General features: G+C 44.0%; 1 protein-coding gene across 2 annotated transcripts in view; it reads left to right on the top strand.

Annotated features, from left to right (window-relative positions):
* Positions 1-1937: 1937 nt before the first annotated feature.
* The window catches only part of NT5DC1 (5'-nucleotidase domain containing 1), a 116851-nt gene continuing 107530 nt past the window's right edge, over positions 1938-11258 (top strand). The window contains exons 1-3 of one of the 2 annotated variants that reach the window (XM_069599162.1): positions 1938-2395; positions 8315-8406; positions 10033-10104. In XM_069599162.1, the coding sequence (XP_069455263.1) occupies positions 2303-2395; positions 8315-8406; positions 10033-10104 (257 nt within the window). In that variant the 5' untranslated portion in view covers positions 1938-2302. The remainder of the gene's footprint in view (positions 2396-8314; positions 8407-10032; positions 10105-11258) is intronic. The other variant, XM_070292501.1, reaches the window with a different exon arrangement.

Genomic DNA, 11258 nt, shown 5'->3' with positions numbered 1-11258 from the left:
ATACTTATCTCCTTAAATCTCTATATCCAAATGTAGTCACATTGGGGCTTAGGGCTTCAACATATGAACTTTGAGGGGACATAATTCAGTCCCAAATACTGACATATTTAACATATCATTCAAAGAAACAGAAATTAATTGGAGTCTGAGTAGAACACTGAACTTCTGGTTGACAACAGAAGAGGTGTGCGTGCCACTATATTTGATAAAAGTTTAATGTATACAAAGAAAGAAAATATCTGCCTTTGAAAATAAGCCTATGAAATGAAGTAAATGTCAGTATTTAAGTTCAAGGTTATGTAGGGAGTGAAGGAAAAGAGGGAGACCATCTCACATGTTCTTACAGAAGTTAGACTGAGGTTTAACATAATGGGCAAGAAAGGTGAATGGAAAGTCATGATGAGCGACAGCTCATTCAGGATGATGGGGTCAGGTTATTTTCTAAACCCTCCTACAAAATGTAAACATTGTAGACAAGGCCTTGAGGAATATAAGACATGTAAGAGTTGTTTCTCAGCAAGTAGATATGACCACTGATAAGCATGTCCAGGGCTTAGGGCCAACTCCAGTCCAGGATCATGACCACTTACGCCATAAAAAACCAATTCTTTCATACTCTTCCTTCTAGCAATGCGTGCATGTGTACACTTACATTACTAAGAGAAGTCCCTGAAGTGCCCAGTCCCACAATAAAACAAAATATCCCTCAAGGAGACTTGTGGTCTTCAATGTGTAGTCTACCTATAGTGTGACCTTGGGACACACTCTACTGCAGGGGCCAAGAAAGAATGCTAAGGTCAATTCTATGGCCAACAGATTCACGAAAAAGAAACAGGCTCAAGTGATGAAATAATACAGCTTTTTCTTTTTTGATTCACAGATATTAACAGATACATGGCTATTGGGCTTTAACCAGTGAATAGCTCAATTTTCTTGAGGATTCCTTCCTGTTCCTAGTCCAGACAGATTTGTTTGGGGCTTTCACAAGTCATAATGGAACAAGTTATTAATTTATTCAAACGGGTCCACTGGGTACAATAAGTGTCCTACCAGATTGAACTATTTATTGTACTAAATTAATTGGTCTATTAGCCTCATAAGGATTAGTATTTGTAAGGGTTAAGTATAATTCTCAATCTATTATATTTTCATTATGTCATGACTATTGATTTTTTTCCCTTTGGGCAAAGTCTTCTTTTAAGTTTAAAACAGAAGCAGTACAAAGATAATACATTTATATTCTCTTTTTAATGTCAAGATTTGTATTTTCTCTTATAAACAACTTAAAAAACCTCAGAGTCCTAGCCCTTCATATCCAGGAGTTCTCAGAATTAAATGCCTTGAGCATCCACTGTACATAATGAATTAACTTTTCTTCTGTGCATCTAAAATGATACTCGCTATACACAGTCCTTGAGAAAATTGAGAACATTGTCATTCAAATCGCTGTGTGTTGTATAAATTTTAAAACTTCTTTTCATAAAGTTTTCTTTTCTGCAGCATGTTTTAGGAAGTTTCTAAAGTCCTTTCATGGGAAAAATTCTTCACTATAATAAAAGTAAGATAATCAAATAACAACGAGTATTGGTTTCCTTAATCATCATCACTTTGCAAAAATGGTCCTTCACGATTTCTAACAAATTTATTTTCTAATAAGCTCCAGGGGGTGAAATGTTGAAGTCTCCCATTTTACTTAGAAATAGGAATTTACTAAGGGATGTAAAATTTTTGATTCAATCCATGGTTAGAGATCTCGCGGAAAAAAAAAAAAACCAAACTTCCAAATTATAGGCTACCTGGGGCAGAGGGGTATTAGTGGATAACATTTTCTCCAAAATCCTATATGATTTCGCAGACAAGAGTAGAGTCAGGTGTAACTTGGTAGTCTCGCGGTTTCCCTGGTGTTTTGATAACGCTGCGGAGCCCGAGTTAATTTTGTGGCAAAAACTATGCACCAACAGGGACTTAGCGACGCCCCCAGTCCCTGCAGCAGTGGCTCCGCTCCTGGCCATATCCCGCCTTCGGACTTAGGGGCAGCGATCAGAGTGGTGACAATGCGACAGGAGCCGGTCTGGGGGTGTCACCCGAAGGCCGGGCGCCTAGAAGGCCGGCGGCCAGGGGCGGAGAGAAGCGTGGTCGGGGGCGGGGCTCGCGGGCGCGGGAAGCGCGCGGGGCCGCCGTGCGGCGTCTGGAGCCCCGCCCCGCTCCGCCGCGTCCCGCCGGGGAGTCCCGCAGCGTCCTGCCCGCGTGCTCTTCGCCACCTTCCGGCGTCCACGCAGTCGCTGGAGCTCCGCGCGCAACTATGGCTCAGCACTTCTCCCTGGCCGCCTGCGACGTGGTCGGCTTCGACCTGGACCACACTCTGTGTTGCTACAACCTGCCCGAGAGCGCCCGGGTGAGTGGCGCGGGCTGCCGGGGCGCCCGGCGTGCAGCCTCCATGGTGGCGCGGGCTCGAGTTTCCCCCCGGCTTAGGCGGCAGCGGGCGTCGCCGGGGCCCTGCAGCCGCTGCGCCTTTGCGCACAACTCGGCCTCCCGCCGCAAGGCGGGGCGGAAGGAAGCGTGCGTACCTGCCCCCCGCCCACTGCGTCTCCGCCTTTGCTCTGTGTACCGGCTTCTTTGGCCCAGCCCATAGCCTAGTTTGAGAGATGGGTAGGGGAGAAAAGGGAAGGAAAGACAAGCTGTGCAAGATTGGGTTGGGAAAGCGGTTCCTGGGGCAGAGGAAGGGCGGGGCCGGGGAAACTGGGGGTGTCCTTTGCAGATCCCCAGTCTTGGAACGTCTCAGCAAATCATTCTGGCTCCCAGCAGAGCGCTGATACAGCCACCTGGTTAGCGACTTTTGTCCTCGTCCTTGGCTGCATTTTTTTTTCCTTTTGCACTTCCATGCGACCACCTGTCAGTTTTTAAATGCTGCCGTCTGGGTAAAATAGTGTGGTGTTTTGGAAAGAAGACTAACTGGAAAGTCATTAAGATCTTAGCCCTAATTTTGCCTTTTACCAAGAGAAAGAACCAAGTATTGCTCATCTATTCCATGCTCCACGCAAGTTTTAATCCTGACAACAGCCCTTCCTGCACTTAGGGAAGGAGTAGGAAGTGGAGTGTGTATCATTCCATATATGTACCCTTAAGTGAATTGTTCTCCCTCCCCCATTCCTTTAGTTTCACATGGAAACTGATTTTGAGAAATAAACATTTTTTTTTTTTTTGGTAAGTCAAAGATCTAAGTATCCAAAACAGAAAAAAAAAAACTGGCTATGGTCGTCAAAGCCAGGATTTTGCAGCCAGACTGCCTAGCTTAAGGCACTACTCCTGTTACTAGCGCTGTGACCTTGGGCAAGTTACTTAACCTGTGTCTAGTTTTAGTTTCCTCAACTGTAAAACTGGGCTAATAATTCGATTTACCTGGAAAGGTTGTTGCAAGGATTAAAAAGGTAATGGATATATAATGCTGAGAGCTGTTTCTGACATAGGTGGTGGGTTTTGTAGTTACTACTGGAATCATTGTCCAACCTGACCACTTAGGATAGAGCGCCAAGTAGCTGGTGCAGACATCAGCCAGGGCAGCTCCTCAATAAGATGAGGTTCAGTGCCCCAGTTCGCAGTTTGGGTACCGGTCAAAGGTCAAAACAGGTTTGTGAATTACTCCTGTTTTCTATGTACAGATGCTTTAAAAAAACTGTTCCTAATGTGTGTTCCTGCTTTCCCACAGTACAGATGTTTCCTTCCTCATGTTGAGAGTTAAGGAGACTTTTCTCCTCGATTCTCTGGCCACTACTTCGTCTAGGTCTTTGATTCATATTTTCCTTATTTTGCCTTTCAAATCTTCCCCCCTGATTAACATTTTCTTGCACTTCCTCTCTAGTCACCTTCTTTTGAAGGAAATATTGTTAAAAGTCAATTTTGTGCATGTGTGAGCATACAATTTCAGAATCCAAGATTTCCCAAAAGCAAGAGTTCTTTACTACAAGCTTCAAATATAAGTGATATTTAAAGGTTGAAAACAGTAATCTGGTGCTTTTTCTTTCTGTTTGGTTCAGAAATCTTTCTGTGTGCTGAGCACCATAATAGAGTTAGGAGTACAGAGATAACACACAGGGCTTCAGGTGGCCTTGTAATGGGTAAGGATGTTGGAAGGTGAGCTTTGGTCCCCTGTGCTGACGGCAGCTTACCTGGCCCTTGCTGATGCTTGGCTGTTACCTCTGCTTGGGGCCCTCCTTTCTTCATCACACTGACCCGTCATCTGGCAGGTCTCAAGTTAAGTAGCCTGGGCCCCCTAAAGTTTACCTTCTTATCCTAATCCTACCTCCAGTTTTCCATAAAGCATTAATTTCTCATAGCACTTACACACTGCCTTGAATTTTTCCTATTTACTTGTTAGAACCTTCCCCTAGATCCTAGAGCCATGACCCTTTGACTTCAGTATCTGTGACTTTATTGTGTGTTCCATGTGCCAAGCTGACTCTGCACATGCGGAGTTCAGTAAATAATTATGAAACGATTGAATAAATAAGTTATTTCAGTAACTGAATATGGCACTCACAGTCACTATTCTAATAAGCATTCTGCTGATACAGACTGGTTTGATCCTTAAAACAGCCGTATGAGGTAGATGTTATTAACCTCCTTTAGAGATGTGGACACAGTCACAGAAAGGATAAGTAGCTTGTCCAGGATCACCCAGCATGGTGGGCTGGCCGGCAGGTTTCTGCCGCCTACTACAGGCTTTCTGTGTGCTGCAAAGCCCCAAAGGGAGACCTTGGAGTGAGTGATGCTTAAGCTGGGTCCCAGCACAGGAGTGATAATTGGCAGGTGAGAAGGCAAAGAGGAACATTTGAGGCAGAGGAAATATGGCCAGGGCAAGGACCAAGAGATGAGAAACAGCACCTGGATCTGCTGGGTATCAGGCAGAAGGTGGGGAATGGCAGTGGTGTTTGCGTGGTGGGTCTCTGAGGGCCTCATGGGCATATTTAGTTAAGGACAGTGTGCTGTGTGCTAAGTCGCCTCAGGCATGTCCGATTCTTTGTGACCCTATGGACCGTAGCCCACCAGGCTCCTCTGTCCTTGGGATTCTCCAGGCAAAAATACTGGAGTGGATTGCCATGCCCTCCCTCCAGAGGATCTTCCCAGCCCAGGGATTGAACCAGAGTCTCTGTGTCTCCTGCAGTGGCAGGTGGGTTCTTTACCACTAGCGCCACCTGGGAAGCCGTTTAATAAGTGCAGAGCGTTATGCAAATGTGAAACTGGGTGCATCACCTCAACAGGGGCTCAGGAAAAACATCCTAGAAATGATGACACAGGTGTTGTCCTGGAGTTGCAGACTCAGGAGAGTTCGGGGCCAGGCAGTTAACCTGAATGTGCGACGGGGAATGTGGGGGTCTCTGGCAGCCAGGAGGACGCACATACACAGCCGTGCTCATCTGCCAGCATTTGTCGTGGGGCGTAGAGGCTCAGTCTTGCCAGATCTAATTCTCTCAAGACAAGTTAGAAATCGAAGCTTGTGTGAGAAGTCTGTCAATTTTTTTCAGTGCCAGCTCATTTTCAGAACACAGCAGAATTATGGGATTGCCAGATACAGCGAAGAAAAATACAGGACATCCAGTTCAATTTGAGTTTCAAAGAACAAAAACATTTTTAGTGTGTGTGTGTTCCAGCTGTCTCATGGGATATGCTTATATTAAAACAGTATTTGCTGTTTAGCCGAAAATCCAGTTGACCTAGGAGTTTCATATTTTATCTGGCATCCTTCAGTGGGAACCAGATATAATTTGTGGTCTGCCTGCCACCTGCAGGGCACCAGTTTGCAACCGCTGGGGATTCTGCATGCTCGTCAGTCAGGTGAGACTGTTGGGAAAGTAAGTTAGCAGCTAAGGCCGGGAGAGGAAGGGGTGGGTGGTGGAGGCCCTATGCCATGAGGGCTTCTGGGGTGAGTCAACGTTAATTTAAGGGAAAGCTTCAAGGGCCAAGGGCTTAGGACTGGAAGAGGGCTTTCAAAGACACAGCCTTCCCTGTGTTTCTCAGCACTGCTGTTCTCTGCTTCTCCTTACACATTGACCCCATTCTCTCCTATTATAGAACCTTCTCCTCCAAATACAGCTGTGGGCGCCGCCATAGGCAGCCCTATTGGAAAGGGCTCTTTGCCTTGGGAAGGAATCTGACCTTATTAGAATCCCATATCCGTGTCTTGATCAATATTGCCAAAGGGTGAGAAATTCCAGTTGTCCAAGGCTGAAAATACTTACCTTGACCAGAGGCAAGTCTAATGGTATGCAGTAACCATTGGTAGCTTGAAACGTGCCATGGTAGCGGATATCTGTACCATGAAAATGAACAAAGGCTATGAGTCAGGGCTTTTCTTTTTTTTTTTTAACCAGCACATGACTGAAGATAATAGCAATACCTAAATTGAATTTACTTGTATGCCATGTGCTGCTCTAAGCATCTGAGGATTTACATTACACATGGGATTTACATCTGTTAATCCCGGGGCACTGGTTTCTTGCAGGCAGGATCATGATATGTACTTTTTTTTTAATTGTCCATAGTACTTTGTACCTTCGAGTGACTCAGTACATTTTATGAGTGATAATTCATATGAGTGAAAATTCATATAACATAGAAGTCAGTGATTTTTAATCGTCTCAGAGTTTCAGGAATTTGGTAGGGGCCCCACCCTGTCCTGGAGGCTTGGAATTTCTGGGTGGTTTTAAGAACTATCACCTGTGGTTCTGACTCACCCCCAGGGTTGAGGACTGTTTGTACATAGTGTTGACTTAATGTAACTCTGAACAACTGACCTGGATCAGGGTCACATTGTGTGGGGTACATGTATAGCCATTTTCATTAGCTTTATGACAGGAAACAGCTCTATTTGACAAGGAGCCTTTGCTTTCTCTGTACTCTTCTCCTGACACTCGTGACCCCAATCCCCAGCTTGAGCTGTGTGTCCCCTGGACTGTGTGGCCCTCTCCCCCCTGGATTCACCCAGCTAACTGCTCTGTCCTGCTGGTGTCAGTGTGAACATCACTCCCGCAGGGAGGCCTTCCACTCTTCCAGCTGTATCTATTCCCACTTCCTCTCTGTGCCTTTCCAGTGCTGTTGAAACCTGCAGAAGAAGGGTCAGGATACTCTGTCCTCTTGGACGCTGTTTGGTCTCAAAAAACCTGGAATTTTGTTGTTGAGAATGAAATCTGTCGACAGTTAGCAGAGCATTTACTTTTATGCTTGCTTCCAGAGGTTTGTCTTTTGTTTTTTTCTTTCCCCTCTGCTTTTCTTACAGTGGATAAAAAGAGAGAGTCCCTGTGTCTGATGAAGGCGCCGTGATCCCTCCTGTAGATTACCTGCCTGGTCCTCATGTGTATTTCTCTTCAAGATTCCCCTATAGAAGAAAGAAAGAAATTGTGCCCAATTCTTTGCGACCCCATGGACTATACCGTCCGTGGAATTCTCCAGGCCAGGATACTGGAGTGGGTCGCCTTTCCCTTCTCCAGGGGATCTTCCCAACCCAGGGATCGAACCTAGGTCTCTCACATTGCAGGTGGATTCTTTACCAGCTGAGCCACAAGGAAGACAAAAGTAAAAGTAGTAATGAATTTGATGTCCCTTCATTTAGAGAAAACGTTTCATGGATTGGGGGAGTGCAGTGGAGCACTCTTCCCCAGAGATTTTGGGCATGACCGTGTTTTATAGTGTTAGATCAGGCAACGCAAAAACAGAGTCTGATTGGCTAGGAGGTTGGAAATTTCCTGATCGGGATGGAGGGCCCTGTTCTCTAGGGAGCGGTAAGCGAGCTAAAGCTGACACGGCGGATTGTGATTGGTGTGTGTTAGGTCTCCTTGACAGGGGTTTTCTGTAAGTGCACACTGATTTAGGTTTAGGTTGTGCCAAGGTCTGGGCCAGTGGGGTGGCCTCCACTGTGTGGGGCTCAAGTATATGAAGTAGCGTTGTCAGCTGCCATGGGGCCTTCTGGAAAGGAGGGACAGAGGGTGGATGTAGAGTGGTCAGTATGTTTATCATCTGGTGAAGTGTTAAATCAGTTTACAAAGCTTTGTCAAGTCTTAATGATCTCCAACCCGTTAGGCTTCAGGAGTAAGATTAATAATTGTCCTTGGTTGTATAACTGTACACTGATAATGTAAAAAAGACAGCAGCTACCTGGGGCTCACAGGGATGCATAAATTCCTGGGAAGCTTCACAATTAACAGATAATACAGATTCTTTCCCACCTGTCTCCTGGCTGATTCCATTAGGTCTTCAGGCCTGTGCAGTTAAGAAGGAATGGTGAAATTTACATTTAATCTCTTTTCCTTTCTGTGAACAGCTCATTTATAATAGCTTTGCTCAGTTCCTGGTCAAGGAGAAAGGGTATGACAAGGGATTGCTCACGGTAACCCCAGAGGATTGGGATTTCTGGTAAGCAGCTTTTTTTTAAAGGTCTGTACATTCCCTCTGGTTTTTAATTCTTGTGGATAAAATTTTAATGCTTCCTCTTCCATGGAGACAGAAAGTGAAATGTGAAGTTGAGCCGTTCTAAAAGTTTTATATTTGATGAATTAAAGTCCTTTCTATTTTTAGACTTGCTTAGTTAAGTATGAAAATTAAGAGCGAATGTGACTAATTTGGGTATTTTTGCATGGGTTAAGTCTATCATTATTAAGAGTTTCAGAGATTAAGAACTGTCTCTAAAATGTACATCTTTTATTAAAAAATTATTTTACTGCCCTTCCTATACAGAACTGTGTGAAGAGGTGTTTTGAATGTGTGTGTGTGTGTGCGAGTGTGTGCACTCAATTGTGTTCACCTCCTTTCAACCCTGTGGATGATAGCCTGTCAAGCTTCTCTGTTCTGGAATTTTCCAGGCAAGAATACTGGAGCAGGTTGCCATTTCCTGCTCCAAGAGATCTTCCCAACCTAGGGATCCAACCCGTATCTCTGGTGTCTCCTGCGTTGGCAGGCGGAGTCTTTACCATCATGTCACCTGGAAATTCCCATGTTCTTAATAAATGTCTGAATCAGGACATCTGTTTTTGTGTAATTTGGGTAGATATTCCTATAACAGAGACTCTTGACAGCTTACTCCCTTCCTGGCTTAGGAGTCTCAGCTTCCCAAGGTTTCCTTTGTCTCTCTTCCTCATTTAACCAATAAAAACAAACAAAAGTCCTATTAAACCACTTTAAATTGTTCAGTTAAAAATTAACAGTTGTCCTGAAACACATGAAAAATACATCCGGAAATAATTCTAGAGCAACAGTGTTCATCTATTTTGCATTCTTCGAGTGTTTGGTTAGTCCTTTTTGATTTATCCCTTTCTGAAAAGGAAGAAGCAGAAACATTTTGCCATATGAAATTCCTATGGAAATGTTACTGTGGACCAAAGTAAGTAATGCTTGTAAAGTACCCTGTCCTTTTTTCATTCTGTTGGTATTTGGTGGCCATTATGCCGTCTTGTTTTTATTACTCATAATAATGACTCTGAACCCACTTTTCCTCCCAAATCCCATAAGTCTTTTACAGTGAAGAACTTAAAACTTAGTGTTTGACTTTCTTTTAGTGATTTTCAATAATATGCCTAGCCCAGAGGGCTAGTTCTCATAGTCTGACCTAAATTGAGGCAGTCTAAAGAGTACAGAAAAGATTCTGGCCAAGATCTTAACTTGTAAAATATGAATGTGTGTTTGTGTGTGTTTTATTTAATGAAAAACATTTGTACATTTTAGCAGAGGCATACAATGGTGCTCATTTTTTGTTCTGAGTTTTTTTTTTTTTTTTCCTCAGCTCAAAGAGTTTAGACACTACGTATGCTGTCCTTGGTTTGCCCACATAGCAGCTTTCCTCATGTACTCGCTCTGAGGATATTTAATTTCAGAATTCTTGAATTTTAGAATTCAAGAGCTTACTTGTTTAATTAACATGTTATTCACCTGGGTGGGAGAGTCTTTTTTTAGTATTAGGACTTTTTGAAAATATAACTTATTATTTCTTGAGTTAAGTATTAATAAGTATGTGAACGGATTGGTAATCAGACTTTTCTGTTTCAGTTGCAAGGGCTTGGCACTGGATCTGGAAGATGGGAACTTCATTAAACTTGCAGATAACGGCACCGTGCTCAGGTAATAGAATTTAGTTGTGGTGTTGAAACTTTACTCTTTTATTACCATGTAGGATTAGACTGTTAAGGTATGGATTAAACAAGATTATTACTTTAGTCAATCAGATGAGAGATTGTGTGCCTGCAGGTCTTTGTAGGAATCGTTTGAGCCATTTAAATATGAATCTGGGAGCATTAGATTGAAAAGTCTAATTCTTTACATTTAGCTTATCAGAAGTATTTGCACAGGAAATACAGTAGAATGTTAACTTGCTTTTTGACTGCCTCTACTGCAAAAGAGCCTGGGAATTTTATCACATTAACCTGGAGTAAAATAGAAGCTCTCTTTATTAAGGAAGAAGGAAAGAATGGACATGGGGTAGAATTGGTGGTCTAGGCACACCTCTCTTTCTTCCACTTGTCCAGATTTGCCCCTGTCGTGCAGGACTCATGTTTTATCTCCGCTTCTGGAAGTGTTTCTAGATTCCTCCAGCCTTCATCAGTGTCTCCCCCTCCCGAGCTTAGGGCTGACTCCCTTTCCTTCCCTCTCCTTAGTTAGTTAGTGTTGGTTCCTGAGTCATGTCTGACTCTTTGCAACCCCATGAACTATTGCCCGCCAGGCTCCTCTGTCCATGGAATTCTCCAGGCAAGAATACTGGAGTGGGTTGCCATTCCCTTCTTTAGGGGATCTTCCTGACCCAGGGGTTGAACCCGGGTCTCCTGCATCACAGGCAGATTCTTTGCCATCTGAGCCACCAGGGAAGGTGAGTCCAACACTTTGAGTGTTAATAAGAGTAGGGCAAGCATGGACAGAGGAGTCTGACAGGCTACAGTCCATAAGGTCGCAAAGAGTTGCACACAACTGAAGCAACTTGGCACAGCGCGGAACAAGCAGTGGAAAACAGCTGGCATCACTGCTCTGTGTTTTACAAAAGGTACCATGGGGTAAGCGTCTATTTTCCTTTCAAAACTGACAGTGCAGGCAAGTTAACAGGGCTGTGCAGTTGTGTGATTTATTATTTATGCTGACTCAGTTGGAATCCAAGAAGAGGATGCTCATCCCTTTGGGTGCCTCATTCCTTTTGTACAGTACAGGCTCACCCTCTACCCAGACTCCCCCCTAAGGTGGAGCTAGCTGGAGCAGATGTCGTTCCACTTCTGATAATTTTGTAATTC

Source organism: Ovis canadensis, chromosome 8 (genome assembly GCF_042477335.2).
Source record: "Ovis canadensis isolate MfBH-ARS-UI-01 breed Bighorn chromosome 8, ARS-UI_OviCan_v2, whole genome shotgun sequence".
Taxonomy (NCBI): Eukaryota; Metazoa; Chordata; class Mammalia; order Artiodactyla; family Bovidae; genus Ovis; species Ovis canadensis.
This window is presented reverse-complemented; position numbering and strand designations above follow the sequence as displayed.